This window comes from Herpailurus yagouaroundi, unplaced genomic scaffold, assembly GCF_014898765.1.
Source record: "Herpailurus yagouaroundi ecotype Mexico unplaced genomic scaffold, PumYag 184, whole genome shotgun sequence".
Lineage (NCBI taxonomy): Eukaryota > Metazoa > Chordata > Mammalia > Carnivora > Felidae > Herpailurus > Herpailurus yagouaroundi.
In genome coordinates, this window is record NW_024412415.1 from 6,979,906 (window position 1) to 7,001,264 (window position 21,359).

A 21,359-nucleotide genomic window follows, 5' to 3' on the forward strand; every position below is an offset into this window, starting at 1 on the left:
TGCCCAATTTTACACAGCTTTGTAAGTCGAGAATTAGAATCTGCATTCAACTTAACATTTTTGGAGTTCAGTTGGTGTTTAGTGACTTTGTTAAAAAAAAACAAACACAAAACTTGGAGAGAAGCTAAAATTCTGAAACCTTATACTGATTTCAGAAAATAATTCATATATATATATTTTTAAGTTTATTTATTTTGAGAAAGATCATGAGTGCAAGCAGAGAGAGGGAGAGAGAGAATCCCAAGCAGGCTCCATGCTGTCAGCGTAGAGCCAGACCCTGGCTCGAACTCCCAAACTGTGAGATTATGACCTGAGCCAAAATCAAGAGTCAGATGCTTAATCGACTGAGCCACCCAGTCATCTGGAACATAGTTCATAATTCAACAATATCTTAGAAATTGAGATAGCAGATGTGATACTGGGAAAGCAGGAATGTGATTGTTGGTAAAATTAATGATTCAAATGGAGATCATATTTTCTCCAGGTCTCTTACTATTAAGCTCAATACACCTGTCACTTGAGGTGAGGTGTTTTCTGTTTTTTGGCAGTCCAGACTTTGTTCAGCTCAAGAGGTTGAAATGCGTGGCTCTCCACTGTAGCTTTTGGTCCTCATTCAGAACCAAGGGCTCACCTTGGGAGGGGATTGGGGAGGCCATACAGATGTCACCTCTGCATGGCTCTGAGCCGCTGACCTGCCCTGGCTTCCTCCCCCTCTTCTCGCGGCAGGTGCAGAACAAGCTGGACGGCTGCTGCTACGCGGTGAAGCGCATCCCCATCAACCCGGCCAGCAGGCATTTCCGCAGGATCAAGGGCGAGGTGACCCTGCTGTCACGCCTGCACCATGAGAACATCGTGCGCTACTACAACGCCTGGATCGAGAGATACGAGCGGCCGGTGGGCCTGGGGATCCTGCCCTCGGACTCGGAGGCCAGCCCAGGGACGCCCCAGGCCCAGGACGGGCGAGGTTTGTCTCGGCCTACCGCACAGGACAGCGGGCGGGACGGCCCCGGCAGCGTGGAGGCCACCGCGCCACCGCCCATCCTCAGCTCAGTGGAGTGGAGCACCTCGGGGGAGCGCTCGGCCAGCGCCCGCTTCCCCGCCGCTGGCCCGGGCTCCAGCAGCGACGAGGAAGAGGACGACGAGGAGGAGAACGACGGTGTCTTCTCGCAGCCCTTCCTGTAAGATCATCCGCGGGGGCGCCAGGCCCACCCCTGGGGGAAGGGGATTCAATGAGAGACCTGGGCTGTCACCGTGTTTCCATACACAAACATGTGCATGTTGAAAAAGTAACCAGATTCAGTCCAAAGGTGTTTTTCCCCCCACTGTTGTCACAAGATCTCCAAAATCCAAGCCCTGAAGGAAGGAAAAATAGGAATTCCTTCCAATACCTCACTTTAGTACATTTGATAGAAAGTTTATAGAGAGCATTCTTTTTTTTTTTTAATTTTTTTTTAAAGTTTATTTATTTTTGAGACAGAGACAGAGCATGAACGGGGGAGGGTCAGAGAGAGAGGGAGACACAGAATCTGAAACAGGCTCCAGGCTCTGAGCCGTCAGCTCAGAGCCCGACGCGGGGCTCGAACTCACGGACCGCGAGATCATGACCCGAGCGGAAGTCGGACGCTTAACCGACTGAGCCACCCAGGCGCCCCTAGAGAGCATTCTTTGGATAAGGGTTTCCAACTCTGGGACGTTGAAAAACTAACCTGGAGTCTTGACATGGGGCCAACTGCAGTTCTAAAAAAGGGTTTACCAAACCAATAATTACGATCCTGAAGTTTATGCTTCTCAGAAGCCACTCTGGTCATCTTTTACTTTCCTGGTTGGATTACAGTCTATCCAGTTGGATACAGTTGATCATAATTCTTAGCTGTTGAATTTATAACCGGGCATTTGATTTCTTCAGTATTTCTCTATTTTTCTTTTTAAGACCTGCTTCAGATTCTGACAGTGATATCATCTTTGAAGATGAGAACAGTAAGAGTCAGAATCAGGTAAATATGTAAATAGAAATTACACCATTTTATCATGGGTGGGCTTGTAAGAAAACTAACGTTTGACATTATAAACCTCTGATAGAATAATAAAGCCATGCTCTGATTTGCAAATATAGAAACTTTCAATGTTAAAAATGTGGTTGTTTAATTTATTTGCCACTCCTATGTTTATTTATAGGCCTTAATTTATCCGCATAATCAAACATGCTCGCTTGTAGAAGAGAGGAGTAAATGGACATGCTGGTTTTATTTCATTTTGTCTTGTTTTTGAGAGACAAAGATCGTGCCTGCGCACAAGGGAGGGGTGGGCAGAGGGAGAGGGTGAGAGAGAGAATCCCAAGCAGGCTTCGTGCTCTCAGTGCAGATCCTGATAAGGGGCTCAGTCTCACAAACCAGGAGATCAGAACCTGAAACAAAAATCAAAGGTCAAACACTTTTAACCGACTGAGCCACCCAGGTGCCCCTTGTTTTGTTTTGGTTTTTAAGTGCAAACCATTTCCTAGAAGATTTGGGGAAACTTTATGTGGTTGCGGATGCCAGTTGAATTAAGTAATTAAATAGCGTAATTGTGAAGTTATGTTGGTCTCTATGACCAGTTAATCTTGATCATTTTATTCTCTCTACACCGTCCTCAAGAACAGTGTTTTAACAGAGTCGTGATCCTGTAACGGGTTATGAAATCAATTTTGAGGGGCCACAACCAGCTTTACTTAATTTTTAATGCCATCAAGAAGAGTAGAGAACACCGAAGTGCGTCACACTAGTAAAGATAAGCTGTATACTGTGGCTCTCGTGAGTGTGCGAACTGGGTGTGATACATCTGTTTCTTCGTGTGGATCGTGGTCTGACAAACCAGTTTGAAAAAAGGGTCGAGTGTCATGGCTTTATTCTCTACGAATAGAAACAGAATTATAAGGGTGCATTCAGTATAGATAAAGAAGTCTACATGTAGGCCCTGTTAGATAAGCAGTTACATTGAGGTGAAGGAGGGTCGACTGCATGAGCCAACATTTCTTAGGTACTTCCTTTTTTTAATTAAAATCACCTTAGACTCCTCTTGGTTTAAAGTTACAAATTGTAAATTTAACTGGGAATAATAGTATAAGTAACCTAACCTACTGCTTTGGTTTCAGCATTAGTCATGCATTGAAGTATTATGGGAGCACCAAGTTTATAATCCTGGTTTTACTTGGTTGAGGGCAACATGCCAGGGGACATTCTACTTGATGAGTAAAAGCCTCCAAGAGATTAACAGTCTTCTGCAGATAAACCTCAGGGTATTTAAATGATTCAAGAGTAGAACCCGATGGTTTGCACAACAGAGAGGTCGAGGTTTTTTTCCTTCGATAAAAAGGAAAAATGTTGAAAAATGCTCCCACAAACAAACTATAAATCAGTGCCACCGACTTGATGGCAGTGATGCTCGTGTTCCATTTCAGCTTCCGTTCTTGAGTTCTCATGTGTTTGTCTTGGATTAGGATGAAGACTGCAATGGGAAGGACAGTTACCATGAAAGTGAGCCATCGGCGACCACTGAGGCTGTGCACTACCTATATATCCAGGTAGGGCCTGGCACGTGTGCGTCTTGGTGACACGGCAACTCCCAGTGGTTGCTGGCGGGTATGTTTCAGGAGGCTGGAGCAAGACAGTGGGCAGAAGAGGGCTCACCCGCACTGCCAAAGATTAATTGGCCGGAGAGGATTGTAACATGGCGCCCCTCCCCCTAGCCTTGAACTCATGCTTTCTGTACCATAGCGGCACACGGCACAGGGCTCTGGACTCAGGCTGCGTAAGTTCTCCTCCTGCATCCCCCAGTCACAGCTGTGTGAGCTCAGGCGAGTTGCTTCCGCCTTCTGTGCCTCTGGTTCCCCGTCTCGCTGTCTCAAAGACTTGTGAGAGATAGAAGAGGTAAAGACTTGTGAAAAATAGAAGAAGTAACGTCTCTAGGGTAATTAGAACCACCTGAATTCCGTAAATGCCAGACTGTGCATGGACAGAAGTTTCACTCTAACAAGTTGAATCTGGACAGGTAAGGCGTGATGCATACACATCCTTGCATGTGCGGAAGAAACACCAACGTGGCTTTAGGCAGAGTGTCCTGGAACCTCTGGCAGACAGGCGCCGTAGGCAAACCAGTTCCAGTGAGGCTTTACTGAAAGGAAAGCCTGCTCACGTGTCTGAGGGACAGAGTCCTGGCCAGTGGTGAGCTCTGGCAGCAGAGGGACAGCCACGTATCAACAAGGAAAACTTGTCTCTCCCCAAGTGAATGGGGCCATGTGTCATTATTAGTATTTTCAGTCATATCTATAAGGAGGGAGATCTTTAAGTGTGAGACGCGGTACTGTGTGCCAGAAGTAGTGTTTCCAAAGAGACTAATGAGGTGGTTGCTTTCCTACAGTTGGAGCTGGTTTTAAGTATTCCCTAACATAAATGTCTTTCAGGTACCATACAACACACATAATAAAGCATCTGTCCCCCGAACCACTAACTGAAGTATGTATTATGTGCCATTAGGAGGCTCTAGACAGGAGTCAGAAGTATATAAGAGAGGTGCATCTGAGGTGCGGTAGGATCATGGTCTGGGAGTCTCAGGCCCTCGTGAGGACTCGAGGAGGAATCAGAATCTGTAGATGGTTAACCTTAGCACGAGAGTGTATTCCTGTCCTCTAAAATGGCACGTTCCTCTCTTTAAAAACAGTAAAATCTTTCTTGGTGAGAAATCTCAACTCTGGCACTGGTTTGAAACCGATAGGCTCGTTTTACTAGTTTCATAAATCAAATGCTACGTGTTGATCTAAGATATTTAAATGATACTTCCTTGTTTTCTGATACGTTAATATATAAGGAAGGGTGAGAAAGAGCCCTATCTTGAATGTTTTGATATTTGTAATGTTTTGCTCGAGACTTGAAGGTCATTGTCATGAATTCAAAGTAAAAATTATAGGGGCACCCAGCTGGCTCAGTTGGAAGAGCATGTGACTCCAGATCTTGGGGTTGTGAGTTCGAGCCCCACGCTGGGTTAGAGATTACTTAAAAATAAAATCTTTGGGGCGCCTGGGTGGGGCAGTCGGTTGAGCGTCCGACTTCAGCCAGGTCACGATCTCGCGGTCCGTGAGTTCGAGCCCCGCGTCAGGCTCTGGGCTGATGGCTCGGAGCCTGGAGCCTGTTTCCAATTCTGTGTCTCCCTCTCTCTCTGCCCCTCCCCCGTTCATGCTCTGTCTCTCTCTGTCCCAAAAATAAATAAACGTTGAAAAAAAAAATTTAAAAAAAAATAAAAAAAATAAAATAAAATAAAATCTTAAAAAAAAAAAGTACAAACGAGAAAGACTAACGACATCATTAGATTTTTAATTAGCCTTTCTTGGAAATTGGGGTTTGGAAACAGTCTTGTAAAACAAAATTTTGTGTAGTTCTCAGTTTTTTCATTATTTGAAAAATAATGAAATTCTGTATCACAAGGTTTTAAACAAGTCTTATGTGTTTTAAGTGAACAATAATATGAAAACTAAAATGGTTATGCTGGGGTGCTATGATTATGCCTCTTTCCCCCCAATTTTTTAATACTGTTGGTTTCTGTTTTCAGTGTAAAAACAAACCTTTCCTTTAACTATTTAAATTCCACAGCACAAGTTTTAAAATGGAAGATTACGTTAATCGCCATTGTCCTCCTTAATTGAAACCCTGTACAATCAAATGCTGCCTGGTCTGTTCTTGCCCCCAGATGGAGTACTGTGAGAAGAGCACTTTGCGAGACACCATTGACCAGGGACTGTATCAGGATACCATCAGACTCTGGAGGCTTTTTCGAGAGATTCTGGATGGATTGGCTTATATCCATGAGAAAGTAAACTTTATAACATTTCATACCTGAAAACTTTATGTAAAACTTATGACAGAAAATACTGTGAGATTGGAGAAACACAGAAACAGCGGGTATAAAGTGTGAAAGTTCAAAGAAAACACTGAAGGTTAGGACAGGGGCCAGCAAACTGTGGCTGTGGGCTCAAATTCCACTTCTACCTGCATGTATACAGCCTGTGCGCTAAGAATGGCTTTTACATTTTTAAAGGGTTGTAAAAAAAAAACAAGAGAGAGGGGTGTCTGGGTAGCTCAGTTGGTTGAGCCTCTGGCTCTTGATTTCGGGTTAGGTGACGATTCCCAGGTTGTGGGATCAAACCCATGTCAGGCTCTGCGCTGAGAGTGGAGCCTGCTAGGGATCCTCTCTCTTTTTCTGTCTGCCCCTCTCCCCTGCTCGCTCGCTCTCTCTAAATTTTTTTTAAAAAATTGTTTTTTAAATCAAAAGAGGAAGAGTATTTCATGACAAGAAAATTCTGTGAAATTCAGACGTCGGTGTCTACAAATAAAGTTTTATTGGGACACGGCCATACTTGTTTGTTTACACATTGCCTGTAGCTATCTTTGTGCTAAAACTGTGGGTGGGATTGAGTAGCTGTGACAGAGACTGCACGGCCCTAAAGCCTAAAATATTTATCTGATTTACAAAGATTTCTGCAGCCTCTGGGTTAAGTGGAAATATTTGAACACATACCAAAAGCAAAGATGATTCCTTGAGTTGTTTAAAATAAAGGAAGAGTGTGGGGCGCCTGGGTGGCTCAGTCGGTTAAGCGGCCGACTTCGGCTCCAGTCATGATCTCGTGGTCCGTGAGTACAAGCCCCACGTCGGGCTCTGTGCTGACAGCTCGGAGCCTGGAGCCTGTTTCAGATTCTGTGTCTCCCTCTATCTGACCCTCCCCTGTTCATGCTCTGTCTCTCCCTGTCTCAAAAATCAATAAACGTTAAAAAAAAAAAATTTTTTTTTTAAATAAAGGAAGAGTGTGATTAACACAGGCCCAGTTATTTGATTCTAATGGCTTAGTGCTGTCCTTCCTAGGAACATGGAGAGACCAGAAAGCCACCTAGCAAGAGTAGAAATGAGACTGAGAAACACAGCTTGCCACATGGTGTATAAGATGTCATTTTAGAGAGTTAGAGAATGTCACATCAGTGCACATGGTAACGGATCTAGCTTCAGGATGAAACACTACTTACATTTTAAAAATGGGATTATCTAATGCATCAGTCAGTTTAGGTACTTTTTCCCCCTTTGCTTCAATTTTCTTTAACTTAAAATGTTCATACTATAGTGTATTGATACTAAAAAGCTAGGCCCGTAATTCATCTAGTTTATAAATGATTTTGTGGGGCACGATTTGCAAGGTTGGAAATAAAAAGGAGTTCTAACGGCAGCCATTAGAACTCAGTGGCTGTGAGATCACCTGGGTTCCTAGAAGTGTGCCCCGAGCCCTCTCCTCCTCTCCATCTAATCTGTTCAGCATCTGTTAATCATCTGCTGGGTGTCTAATACTGTGCCACACCTCGAAATGCAGACAGGCACGAGGATATGACAAACCCTATGCTTGAAAGGGACTTGCTGTGGTCTGAAGGAGCCACACTTTACCTTCACATGACAGCGAAGCGATCATACAATAAGGTGTTTTCATTACATTCTAATTATTTCCTGTATTAGCATACCTAAAACAATAAGCATCATGAGGATGCCGTCAGGAAGGGGAGAAAGCCGAGTTCACGTAACAGATAATCATTGGGCACTTACGCGTGTGCTAGGGATGCAAGTTGAATTAGAATCACTGTGGAAGCCTTCATGGGTGAGCTGGCGCTTGGAACTGCTGGCACAATTCAAATGAGTGGAGAAAACAAGAATTTCTTAGGAAAAATAGTGAAGAAAATAAGAGACGGGATGAAAACGGTGTGTGTCTCCCCAACCAGAGCAAGGGTTTTAGGGTGCCAAAAGGAGAAAGACTGGGAACCTAGTGGAAGGGGCCCTTGAATACCCCTTGGAACCATTTGGATTTGATCTGATCCAGGACCATCAGGAGGTAAACTGGGAGAGGGTGGCAAGGTCATTGGCAGGACGGTCGAGAGACCGTGCAGAGGCCATATGGCCTGGACCAGTGTGGTCTGCAGGGGAACACCTCATCTGCTTCTCATTACTTGCTTGGTTGGCCTTTGAAATTAGGAAACAGGTATAACTATAAACTGTATTTGGGAAACCGTTCTTTGCTCTCTTCCATCAGGGAATGATTCACCGGGATTTGAAGCCTGTCAACATTTTTTTGGATTCCGATGACCATGTAAAAATAGGTGATTTTGGTTTGGCGACAGACCATCTAGCCTTCACGGTGAGTATTTTTCAGATTAGACTATGCCTGAAAAATGGCCCCGTATGCCTTCGTTATCCTCATAACTTTCATGGTTACGAGGTTCACTGAACTGTGCCATGTAATCTTCAGGAAATTTTGCAAGTCGGAAGGGGTGAACTACCACTGATCTTTTAGGCTTTGCAAGGGTGAATACATCTTGGTGAGGACGTTCCACTTGCGAGGTATAAAATTACTGGTTTGTGGATGAGAGTTAGGTCAAAGGCATATAATACTTGATGAAATAGTTTGCTAGTTTGGTCTACCATGCCAGGCACTAGGCTAGATGCTTTACACTTGAGGAGCTTTTAGTTAATTTAGGGAAACAAAGCTAAAAACAAACAACAAACATGAGAAGAGCCAGTCCTAGACAACACGTAACTCAGAAGGTATTTATTTTATTCTTCACAACATTACAGAGTAGTTCTTTAACATGCAAAGCTAAAATAATGTGTAGTAAGAGAAATCGAGATATAAGACCAAAGGCACGAGAAAATTTTGATATAGTTATAAAGACCCAGAAGGGCAGTATAAAGAAAGGAACATTTCAGATGGGCCTTAAAGGATGGGTGGGAGTCCAGCAGGCTGAGATTGAGGGCAGACTGGGTAGGGGATCCCAGAGAGAGAGAACAGGGTAAGCAAAGGCCCTGGGGTGAACAGACATGATTGGAGGCCAGCAGGCTGTCTGGTTGGTTAAAGCTATGAGTCAAACGAGAGCAGTGATGGTGCTGGACAGCTGGGATTCTTCTAGTTGGCAGGCCTTAAGTGCCGGAGGAAGAGTCTTTACTTATAGTAAGTCAAATTTGCTAGGCATAAAATCTCTAGCACATGCAGTTAATTTTCAGGGTGGTCAGAGAAAGAAAACAGGATCAATGGTGCCATAGGAGCAAAATTTCCAACTATAGGAGCAAAACCAGAAGGTGAGGTTAGGAGAGGAGAGGGAGGAAACAGAAGGGGACAGTGAGCGTGTGGGCCTGAGTAGAAGAGCGGGGCTTTTTAAATTTTTAAATTTTTTTTTATGTTTATTTACTTTTGAAAGAGAGAGAGACAGAGTACGAGTGGGGCAGGGGCAGAGAGAGAAGGAGACACAGAATCCTTAGTAGGCTCCAGGCTCTGAGCTGTCAGCACAGAGACCGACGTGGGGCTCGAATTCATGGACTGCGAGATACTGACCTGAACCGAAGTCAGACACTCAACCCACTGAGCCAACCAGGTGCCCCAACAGCAGGGAATTTTGAAGTGCTAAGACCAAGGAAGGCCCAGATGATGGCATCTTGATCCCCAAGCGAAATAATTTAACTTGATATCTGGAGGCTATAGTGTAGTGAGTAGATAAGGGCACAGGTTCTGGAGGCCCTGACCGAGGCTAGAATCCTATCCCTGCTGGTCCCTTGTGGCATGACCTCGGGCAGGTTAGCTAGTTAACCTCTCAATACCTCCAGTATAAAATGTACCTAATGGGGCGCCTGGGTGGCTCAGTCGGTTGAGCGTCCGACTTCGGCTCAGGTCATGATCTCGCGGTCCGTGAGTTCGAGCCCCGCGTTGGGCTCTGTGCTGACAGCTCAGAGCCTGGAGCCTGTTTCGGATTCGGTGTCTCCCTCTCTCTCTGACCCTCCCCCGTTCATGCTCTGTCTCTCCCTGTCTCAAAAATAAATAAAACGTTAAAAAAAAAAATTAAAAAATAAAATGTACCTAATGCTAATACCGACTTCAGTGTTACTGGCGGGATAAAATGAGAATACAGGTAAAGCACCTGGAACAGTGCCTGGCATTTCCCTCTTGGGGAAGGCTTAATGGCATTAATGTCAGAGATGCTATTATGGATGGTGGTTCTTGTGACAGGAACCTGTGGAGTGACCCCAGAAGACAGTGATATAGGGTAACTTGTGAGACGGTGCTGTCACAGGCACAGTTGAGAAAGGTGAGGCTACCTGATTGTTGCTAGCACTGACAGTGGAACAGATTTGGTGACCAGCCTCTAAGAAAGAAGAATACAAATTCACCCAGATAAGGAAACAGCAGTGGGAAAGTTAGAAAGTGAGTTTGTTGTTGTTGTTAACATACTCTTAATTTTCCTAGTAAATAGACTGTTTTGCCATTTGCAATGTGAAAATACATTGGTTTCTGTAAGCTATTGGAGCTTCCTGCCACGAAGAAAGAATTCTACAACAAAGTGCCCTTCTCCTTGATCTCATTGGGTTTCCACTGAGTCCTGCATTAGTAGGGTAACTAAACAAAACATATTTAAAGCTCAGAAAAAGCATTGTTCTAGTTAGTCTGTGTTCTGTGTATAATTTTTCAGTCTTCATTTAGAAATGGAGAAGCTATTCCTGTGGAATAATAAAGCATTTTAAGAGTGATATTTGACTGGCTTATATTTTTTAGGCTGATGGCAAGCAAGATGATACAGCAGATCACTTGATTAAGCCAGACCCTTCAGGTAAATCCAGAAGCCTGTATATGTGGTGTATTAAAAAGCAGACCACAAAGGTTTTTTATCCCTTATTCTCTCTCTCTCTTTTTTAAATACCAAATGCTGCAAATATAATGTATATAACCTGAGGCGTTTGGTTATACATTTATACCCATGAAACCATCATCTCAGTCTATGTCATGAATATATTCATAGCCTCCAAGTTTCCTCCTGCCCTATTATGTTTTTTAATTTTTTTTTTTATGTTTATTTACTTGAGAGAGACAGAGCGTGAGCAGGGGAGGGGCAGAGAAAGAGGGGGACACAGAATCCAAAGCAGGCTCCTGCCTCTGAGCTGTCAGCACAGAGCCCAATGCGGGGCTCGAACCCACAAAGCGTGAGATCATGACCTGAGATGAAGTCAGCTACTTAACTAACTGAGCTACCCAGGCTCCTCCTCCTGCCCTTCTATTTATTATAATAATAATAATCATAATAATAATGGTTATGATTATTAATTTAATTTTCTAAGAACACTCAACATAAGATCTACTCTTTGGAGAATTTTACGTATACTATACAGCATAAAATTTCTTAATCTGAAACCTGTTTTTCATCTGGAAAGATTTTATTCTAAAGCAAATTACAGTTACTCATTAAATTAACAAAATCATGAAAATGCTTTAATTTTATCCCCTTTTTACTATGTTATTTGTTCTTCGGAACTCTGAGAAATTAGAGCTTTGGTTAGAGTAATTGGCTCCCACAGGTAGATAGTTACGCTTTGTCTGACCCCACATGGCAATGTGAGGTTACCTCATGACCTGGGCGTCTGGGGTGTTCATTCTGGCACTGCCCATGTGCAACAGCAAAGACCTCCTGTGTGGAACACAATGTGTGGCCATACATGACTTAGACGTAATGCCTTAGTGAATTGCATGCTGTTTCTTCCTCCGAGTACAGTGAATAGTTAACAGATCATGCTTCACTTTTAAAAAACTTCTTTTTTTTTTTTTAAATAAAAATTTGCCTTACTCCTGTCGTTAGAAAGCCTTCCCTCTGCCTTCTTCCACGTAGGTCATTTGACGGGGATGGTTGGCACTGCTTTGTACGTAAGCCCAGAGGTCCAAGGAAGCACCAGACCCACGTATAACCAGGTAAAGGGGAAGGCTTCTGGGGAAAAAGAAAGGTCTCAAGCGTAAGATAACAGTAAGAGCATCAAAAAAAAATTTTTTTTTTAACATTTATTCATTTTTTGAGAGACAGAGACAGTGTGAGACGGGTGAGGGGGAGCAGAGAGAGAGAGGAAGGCACAGAATCCGAAGCAGGCTCCAGGCTCTGAGCTGTCAGCACAGACCGCCACGTGGGGCTTGAATTCATGAACCGTGAGATCATAACCTGAGCCAAGGTCGGACGCTACCACTGAGCCACCCAGATACCCCATTAGTAAGAACATCAAGATCACAGTATTTGGGGTTTAGTTACCAGCTGAGATGTTCAGGAACATTCATTTCCTTGCTATGTGTCCACATGCCAATTGAGGTGACTATTCCACATAGCGCACGTGGTGCCCCCGAACAGTAACTGAAACTGGCTTTTGCTGCCAAGGACCTTACAGTCCATCTATCCAAAGAGGATTTGCACTAACCTGGTCCTAGGCTAGGCTCTAGGAACGCAGGGAACAGTACAGTTGACTAATAAGACGGGTGTCTTCTTCCAGCCCTTGGGGAGCTTATCCTTTGGGGATGAAATAGACAATAAACAAGTACAAAATAAAGGAAAGAATCACAAATTGTAAAGAAAAGAAATGAACTCCAGTGACCAGAGTACAATAGGGAGCATCATCTTTAGATAAACTGACCATAGAAGGCTTCCCCAAGGGGATGGCTTTTAGGATAAGAGACAACCCACAAGAAGCTGGGAACTGAGAGAAAGGGTAAGCAGCAGAAATAGCATGCATAAGGAGAGAACTGAGTGAGAGCTTGCTTGGCACGTTTGGGACAATCACAAAGATCGTCCGTGCGGCTGTAGCCTGGTGAGCTATGGGGGAGAGAGGCATGAAGTGAAGCTGGACAGGAAGATGAGGGTCACATGATCCAGGGCCAGCTCAGCCATGATAGGAGTGTGCACCGGGAGCCAGTGAAGGGTCTGGAGCAAGAGAGTTCACTCCACCTGTTGCTGGAAGCTTTGCAGGAGTCAGGCGGGGTGGCTGCTAGCTGGAACTCGAGCGGGAGCAGTAAAGATGGGAAGCGCGCTTCCTGTAAGACACTGCGGAGGGGAGTTGACAGGCTTCCTGACAGAGTGGATGTTGGGTCAGGAAAAGGAGGGTATGAGATGGTGCTCAGGTTTCTGCTGCAGCAGCTGGGGGAAAGCTAGCTGACTGAGATGGGGAAAGACAAAGAGGGAGACAGCAGGAAAATTCCATTTGGGGGGCAGTGTTGAGTTGGAAATGCCTGATGAGAGATCCAGTTAGAGATTCCCAGTAGGTTGTTGAAGACTCAGGACTTGAGTTCAGAAGAAAGGTCAGACTCAGAAGTATACATATGAGAGTCATCAGCCCAAGAGGGATTGAAAGCCATGGGACTGGATGGGGTCACTTAGGGCAAGAGTGTAGAGCTAAATCTCAAAAATAGTCTAGGCCATTCACATCAGAGCATATTTTCAGGCTTGCAGTAAAACCCAAGTTTGGGTTTCCATTCTGACAGAGATCGCTGGGTAGTGACATAGAGTTAGGCCTCCAAATACCCAGCAGGGCCAGGGTGTGGGAGGTGCGCGCGCATGCGACATGGGCATGTGAGGGCACCTTTAGCCTCACCTCTCTGAGTTCAGTTTGCAAGGTGTAATGAAATCCTTAAAGGGGCTCTATCCACCCTTTGGCCCAGCAGCTCCCCCTTTTGAAAGCTATCCAGAGGAAACACCGACATCCAAAAAGATGGGTGTGAAAGGGGTTTATCACAGCATTATTTAGAACAGTGAAAAACAATGGTGTTTAAAAATAAATGGTTAAAGGGGCGCCTGGGTGGCTCAGTCGGTTACGCGTCTGACTTCAGCTCAGGTCATGGTCTCACGGTCCGTGAGTTCGAGCTCCACGTCGGGCTCTGTGCTGACAGCTCAGAGCCTGGAGCCTGCTTCGGATTCTGTGTCTCCCTCTCTCTCTGCCCCTCCCCTGCTCATGCTCTGTCTCTCTGTGTCTCAGAAATAAATAAAAACATTAAAAAAAAAATTAAAAAATGGTTAAATAAATTCTGGGGACTTCCATGTAATTGAATACTGTATGTCATTAATATCATGTTTTAAAAGCCTGTTCTAGAAAAATGCTATAACGTTGAAAAATATTCTCGCTATCTTAAGGGGATAAAAGTTACAAACCGTAGTATGGTTGTAGTTTTATAGGGGGTGTGTGTATGTGTGTGGATGCGTTTAAAAACCAGCAGGCCTGTCTTAGACCAGTAGTAAATATCCTTGAGCAGTGGCATTAGGGGTGATTGCTGCTTTTCTTGGTGCTTTTCTGCATGTTCACCATTTTCTACAGACAGTGTGTAGGAAATGCCACAGCCAGTGTGTTGGTTTCTAAGACTTGGGACATCACTGGTAATAATTGGATTCTCCCCTACTAATCCTTGAGTCCAAATTCATGCAAGAGTTGCCCTTGAAAGTGGCTTCTGTGCCTGTGTGCAGTTTGCCACGTACAGTCTCCCTCTCGGCAGGGTGCCCCTGCTGGCTGCCTCAGGCACATTGCCTTCCACACTGCATCCTCCTCTTGCCAGCTCCCTAGCTGACACTCTGTGCACTGACTTGCCCTTTTGCTTTTTTACTTGCACTTCCATAGTCTGTTAGAATTAGTCGCATGATCTTTGTGTTGCGCCATTTTTCTATCCTCATTGGTATGGCTTTGCAATCAGCAGTTAACCTCTGCCATCAACTGCAGATTTTGGTCTGCGTTTCACTTTTGAGATGATGCGTAAGGAAGCAAAGCAAAGCAAATTCCTTGGACAGATTTCATTTGTCCTTGCTCTTTAGGGATCACTCCCAGTGGTCAGCCAGTGATTTTCTATGTCTGTGTATATCGCTAAACCAATTTCAGTGAATTTTCAAGGAAAGCATTGAGAAATCACAGCAAGTATTTTGTCTGCACTTTATACCTACAATTTTTTTAGAAAAAACCACGTTTTTTCTAGTGTGGCTTGTTTTTCCCTTAGTAAACCCTTTTCCAGCTAACAGTGCTCATCGTATAATTTGCTGGTAAATGACACGTTCATATCAAGGCTGTCTAAATACAGTTCTTTTTACTCCTTAGAAAGTGGATCTCTTCAGCCTGGGAATTATCTTCTTTGAGATGTCCTACCACCCCATGGTCACGGCCTCAGAAAGGATCTTTGTTCTCAACCAACTCAGAGATGTATGTATCAGATGTTTTAATGCCTCAACTTCCAGTAACCCAAATCTTAGCGTGGACATCAGAATTTAATGCAGGGTACCCTTCTGGTATTTATAACATGGAAGAGGCAGTTTCGCTATGATCTATATTTCTAGTAAAAGGAAATTTACCTCTGCTTATACACTTCCAGTCATGAGAAACTTTCCCCAGTTTTGTTTGTTTTTGGAAATCCTACTTGGAGAGATTGCTAGGTCATAGTTACTTTTAAAAAATTATTCTTAGAGATTTACTCTTGGTTTTAAAACAAAAGAAGAATCCAAAAAATTTGCATGATATTGATGTAGTTGCAATGGTGGGAAATGAGTTATAAGGATAATGGAGATTTAGTTCTAGAAATGAAAGGTTCTAACCAAAAGGACATGGTAGTAATGCCTCAGGAATACCCCTATGGCCAGAAATTTAAAAGGGTCTGGGGAAGATAGCAGCCACTTGAATTTTTTTCCCCAGGGAAATTTCCCTTAGTGATTTTGGGATTAATCCTTGCCTCACCTCTTGCCCAAACTAAAAGGGACCAATGTTAACAGTGTGTGAGGCCCAGGATGCCCATTACAAACAGCTTTAGGACAAAGTGGAGAGCATCAAGGTTTGGGTGAATGGGGGTGGCTTAGATTTGCATGTTCATGAGCAAAGCAAAAAGCCGCCTATTTTCCTGAGCTGAAATCCTATCCACCGTGACTGAGAATATTCCTCTAGGTATTTTTGAAAAGTAGAATTATTTTATTGCCAGTACAGCATGGACCACGATGTTCACAAAGTATGGAAGTAAATAAAGTGGATTACCATGTCCTTGCCTTGACTTGGAATGCTCTTCTAGGATTATTTCCTTGATGAACTGCCTTTCTTTAGTCTAAAGTTCATGTTTGTTCCCTCATTTGAAGAATATCTAAGCTGTCAAGTTGATGCTATGATTGAAATCTTATTTACCAGAAAGGTGGGAGCTTTTCAGGAGATACGGGTTTTAAGTATTAATGTTTGGTTTTTGTTGTTGTTGTTGTTGTTATTGTGTGTTGGTGCTTTGGTGTTTTTTTTGTTTTGGGTTTTTGTTTTGTTTTTTGGGTTTTTTTTTTTTCTCTTTTCATCTGTGTTTTTTTTTTTTTTATAAATTTTTTTTTCTTAAGTTTATTTATTTTTGAGACAGAGAGAGACAGAGCATGAACAGGGGAGGGTCAGAGAGAGAGGGAGACACAGAATCGGAAGCAGGCTCCAGGCTCTGAGCCATCAGCCCAGAGCCCGACGCGGGGCTCCAACTCACGGACCGTGAGATCGTGACCCAAGCTGAAGTCGGAAGCTTAACCGACTGAGCCACCCAGGCGCCCCTCATCTGTGTGTTTTATAAAGCTACTTTGGCTTCCAATGAAACCATTAGATTTTAAAATACTTTGTCCTCAGATGAGGTGCTTTCTATCATCTGGCTGTCATTTGGGTAAAGTTTGTGTTAAAATAATATTTATGTGCTTGGAACTGTGGGCCTTGGGCTTCAAGAAGGTATCACTTCAGTCTTTCCTTGTTTTCATTTTTATACTCGATTTTCTTACGTCTGGTGAATAAATGCTTTTTCACTGTGGCAGTTTGCCAAGCACTTACTGGTTTGAATATAATATTCTTTTAGCCCACGTCGCCTAAGTTTCCAGAAGACTTCGATGATGGAGAGCATACAAAGCAGGTAATTCTCTGACACTTCCATTACTGTGTCTTCACCCTAGGATTTTAATTACTGTTTTTCTTCTCTTTCAATTAGTACTGTTCTGCCACTCATTCTCTCGTGCCCTGGGAACACCGTGGGGAAAAACATCAAAAGATGAAATGCTTTCAATGTTATTAGACTCGAAATACACCATAAAAATGCCAAGGACTGGCACAGAAAATTAACCAGCTACAGGGTTCTTTTGTATGGTTCATTGTGCTTTTGAAGTGCTGTTTGGAACCTTGGCTTAGCTGTTGGAAAAAAAGAAAGCCTGTAGATTTCATTATGTTAGAGAAAGCTTGGAACTTTTTAAGAAAAGAATACAGTTTAAAACTATAATTTCATTCAGTTTTGTAGTTAAAGTAGCTCAGATTGTAAAGGAGAAGACTCGACAGTCTGATGATGATAGTATTTTAAAGTAAAATAATTTATCCTCCATACTATAAACACCTGAGTATGTGTATATGTAACTCATGTCATGGCTTATTTGGCATCCAGCTAATGTGAATGAGTAATTATTGGTGAACCTGTGTATTGTGCTTCTGGTGTGCATTTCTTCTTAGTGTTTGGTGGTTTATCTTGGCGAAGCCTTCCTTGGTTGATAATCCTGGCATATGGAAGTTTATCCTGACTTTTTTTTATTATCAAGGCAAAATCGCTTATTTAAATTATTAGTGTTGAGAACAGAAGCTTCGCTAGAACATGGCCTTAGTTTGCGATTTCTTGCTTATTGGCTATGTATCTGATTGGACGAGTCACTTATCTAGATTTTGATCTTCCTCACCTGTCAAATAAAAGGATTAAGTGCCCTTTATTTATATTAACACTAACGTTCTGTAATTTGGTAGTATTAAACAGGACATTTATTTATGGCTGGAGGAACCTGTTCTGCCTCGTCTGTTCCATTAGGGAAGGACCATTAGAAAATTCACTGCATTGTGTTTCTGCTGCTTTTGTTAGCTATTATCATTGATTTGAACGGAGTCGTTTCCTGTGTTTCTGGATGTCATAAATAAATGTTCATTTCATAGCCTTTCCCTGTAACAAGGTCTTCTTACTCAGTATTTCCACGTGTTGGCAGCTGTGGGGTCTGTCTTACTAAACTACAAACACAAGAGCAACTGTACCAACCATTTCTCTCAACGGTGATTGCTCACCTCCCAGAGGTACGTACGGGGTACCCGAAAGTATTTGTGTTTGGGCCAGATAAACGTGGTCCCCGAACTGCAGCCCGTGCTGCCCCCCACATCATAGCTGTTGCTTTTTATCTGAAAGGAAACAGCATAGAAAATGCATATGTACTGAATGTGATACAGTTGTTGCCACACAACAGAAATCGAGCATTGTAATAGGGTCTGTATTGCTAAATATGGAATTGTTTTTACCAGTTTAAATTAAAAAACTTTTTTAACGTTTATTTTTGAGAGAGAGCATGCGTGTGTATGTGCACACGAGTTGGGGAGGGACAGAGAGAGAGGGAGACAGACTCCGAAGCAGCTTCCAGGCTCTGAGCTGTCAGCACAGAGCCCAACACGGGGCTCAAACTCACAAGCCGTGAGATCATGACCTGAGCCGAAGTCAGACGCTTAACCAACTGAGCCACCCCAGGCACCCCTTTACCAGTTTAATTTAACTTTTCATAAAAGTGGTGTCTTGTTCATTCCTTTCTTTTCATTTCTTTTCTTTTTTTTTTTAATTCATCCTTTCTTTACATGTGTTTTTCTTTCAGCCTAAGACAGCAGTAGGAGTTAGGAGGGCCGCAGGGAGAGAATATATTAAGAATCTGTAATTTAAAAATGCTTAATAAGATTCATCTAAAAATTGACATTTTTCTGATCTCACATATTCCTCTCTTTATAAATCCTTAGTGTAAACAGGAGAATTAAGGACTCATGAAGGAACCTTTCAAGGTTCAGGGTGTTCTCACATAGTTCCCTGCTTAATGACGTAGTGGCTTTGAGGTCATAATAAATGAGTAACATAAATCAAGAGAATTCCAGGGAATGACCTTAATACAGATACCATAAATGGAGAGGAAAAAATTAGAGCAAGATGTAAGGATTCCAGCAGCTGCTCTGCATTATAATTTTTACTAAAATTAGGCATCTAGGGATAATTATTTTCTCTTCCTACACCTCTTTTGATAAAGTATTTTGTGTGTTTGTAAGGCCTAAGTTCTGCTTCTGTGTTGTTGAGGATCTTCTGGTTGTTCATAACAATAAAATGTAAAAAGGGCCTCTGCCTTTTAAGAAACACTTCTATTATATTATCTCACAACTCTGTGGCCAGAATGAAGTGCAGGGCGAGAAATGACAGCTTGAGTGATTTCAGAGCTACCAATTACAATGCACCAACTCAGTGCGAGAAGTGTGGTGTCTTTTCTTTGACCTGAAATCAACCACCAGCTTGTCAGAATCCCAGAGCATCTTCTGTTGCATCCGGTCACCAGCGTGCCTGACTTTCGTTACAGAAATCTGTCATCTCCTGGCTGTTGAACCATGATCCCGCCAAGCGGCCCACGGCCACAGAACTGCTCAAGAGTGAGCTGCTGCCCCCACCCCAGATGGAGGAGTCGGAACTGCACGAAGTTCTGCACCACACCCTGGCCAACGTGGATGGCAAGGCCTACCGCACCATGATGGCCCAGATCTTCTCCCAGCGCATCTCCCCCGCCATTGATTACACCTACGACAGCAACATGCTGAAGGTGGGTTTGAGTTCAGCTTCCAAAAGAGAGCTCAGCTTGGTTCACAGAAGGGGCAAGTCAGTTCCTTAGTTTTCATGGATTCCTTTAATGCCTCCAGGGTATGTTCTTATTCTGAGGTCCGTATGTGCAAAATAGGCACATATGTATCATTCTGGGAAGAGCCATGATTTTTTTTTTTTTCTTTTTAAATGTTTATTTTTTGATAGAGACAGAGACACAGTATGAGCAGGGGAGGGGCAGAGAGACAGAGACAGAATCTGAAGGAGGCTCCAAGCTCTGAGCGGTCAGCACAAGCCCGTCCAAGCTCTGAGCGGTCAGCACAAGCCCGTCGCGGGGCTCGAACTCATGAACCATGAGATCATGACTTGAGCCAAAGTGGGACGCTTAACCACCTGAGCCACCCAGACGCCCCTGGGAAGAGCCATACTTTTAATTGCTTAACTCTAAGGAGTTCCTGACCCATGCCCTTCTCCGTCCACCTAAGAGATTAAGCAGTAGTGCTTTTAGAGACTGAGCCCAGGCGCAGCTGCCCAGAGCTGAAAGCATCTAACCCGTTCACATCCATATGGGGTCAGTTGCTCCCAATGCTGGCTGCACCTGAAGGTATATCTGAGAGGCCCTTGGGCACTTCTGACGCTTGGGCCCTATATCCGATCTACTGACTTGGAATTTCTAGGTGTGAGGCACTCCAAGTGTCTCCTCTTAAAATCACCCTGGGTGGTTTCTGAAACATTGCCAGGTTTGGCAACCTTCAACTTTTTCACTTTTCCCTCTCCTCCCCTCCCCACCCATTCCATTTTAAACAAAAACAGTCTGGAACAATATAGCAAAATACTAAAATTTGAAAAAGTTGCATGGATGAATAACATATTTGTTATTTTCTTTGTATGTTTCTGTATGCTTGAAAGAATGATGTAATTTTAGAAGAGTAGTAAAGTAGTGGTAAGGTTTGTGGAAGATTAGTGTACTTATCAAGGGCCAAACCAGTTTTTGCTGGCTGGCAATATGAGAAAGATACTTACAGGATTATAGGTGAGTTGTTTATTCTTGTCATTTTTCTTGTTGGTTCTTTCTAAATTTTCTCTAGCAAAATGGTGTTACTTGTATACTAAGAAACAAATGAAAAAGCTCTTTATAAAATAGATAAATGCCGTGTAGCTTTCAAGGGGCCCACCATGGATTACCTTAGTATGTGGGAGGGGGCCTGATGCTATCAGATGTCTGATTGCTCTGTGACAGTTGCATCCCCGAGAATCCTTGGGGAGAACGTGTTGTGTATCAGCTCTATCTGAAAGGCATATTTCAACATGGTTAAGAATCTGGACGGGGCTCCTGGGTGGCTCAGTCGGTTAAGCGGCCGACTTCGGCTCAGGTCATGACCTCACGGTCCGTGAGTTCAAGCCCTGCGTCGGGCTCTGTGCTGACAGCTCAGACCCTGGAGCCTGTTTCAGATTCTGTGTCTCCCTCTCTCTGACCCTCCCCCGTTCATGCTCTGTCTCTCTCTCTCTCAAAAATAAATAAATGTTAAAAAAAAAAAAAATTAAAAAAAAAAAGAATCTGGCCTTTGAGCTGTTGGTGGCCTTCTTCAGGATGGCCCCCCTGAGCATGCTCAAAAAGGGACTCATTGTTGACATCCCTTTTGTGGTCCTAGGGATAAGCAATGCGGTATTTACTGCAAGCTACACATAACCATTTTAAGAGAACTTTTTAATTTGACTTTTGATGATGTGTTAATTGGTCATATTTTAGGGCACCTTCTCAATCCGTACAGCCAAGATACAGCAACATGTGTGTGACACCATCATCCGCATCTTTAAAAGACATGGTATGTCCTTTTTAAAAAAAATCCTAGGCCTTCTCAAAAGGTGTTCTGTTGCATCATTAGAAAGTACTGTTAATTAA

The 21,359-nt window shown here is 43.3% G+C and overlaps 1 protein-coding gene and 1 non-coding gene across 9 annotated transcripts in view; both read left to right on the plus strand.

Moving 5' to 3' along the window:
• EIF2AK4 (eukaryotic translation initiation factor 2 alpha kinase 4) overlaps nt 1-21,359 on the plus strand; it is a 98,203-nt gene that overhangs the window by 43,851 nt on the left and 32,993 nt on the right. For 7 of the 8 annotated variants that reach the window (XR_005795763.1, XM_040492259.1, XM_040492265.1 and 4 more), the window contains 11 exons: nt 727-1,178; nt 1,931-1,994; nt 3,476-3,559; nt 5,719-5,841; nt 8,093-8,197; nt 10,601-10,655; nt 11,706-11,785; nt 14,926-15,027; nt 16,676-16,729; nt 19,221-19,457; nt 21,207-21,282. Coding sequence is in view for 7 of the 8 variants with exons in the window: in XM_040492259.1 (XP_040348193.1) it covers nt 727-1,178; nt 1,931-1,994; nt 3,476-3,559; nt 5,719-5,841; nt 8,093-8,197; nt 10,601-10,655; nt 11,706-11,785; nt 14,926-15,027; nt 16,676-16,729; nt 19,221-19,457; nt 21,207-21,282 (1,432 nt within the window). In the remaining variant the exon portion in view is untranslated. The remainder of the gene's footprint in view (nt 1-726; nt 1,179-1,930; nt 1,995-3,475; nt 3,560-5,718; nt 5,842-8,092; nt 8,198-10,600; nt 10,656-11,705; nt 11,786-14,925; nt 15,028-16,675; nt 16,730-19,220; nt 19,458-21,206; nt 21,283-21,359) is intronic. The other variant, XM_040492260.1, reaches the window with a different exon arrangement.
• On the plus strand, nt 4,946-5,018 carry TRNAW-CCA (transfer RNA tryptophan (anticodon CCA)). The gene has a single exon. It is a non-coding gene; the product is annotated as a tRNA-Trp (tRNA).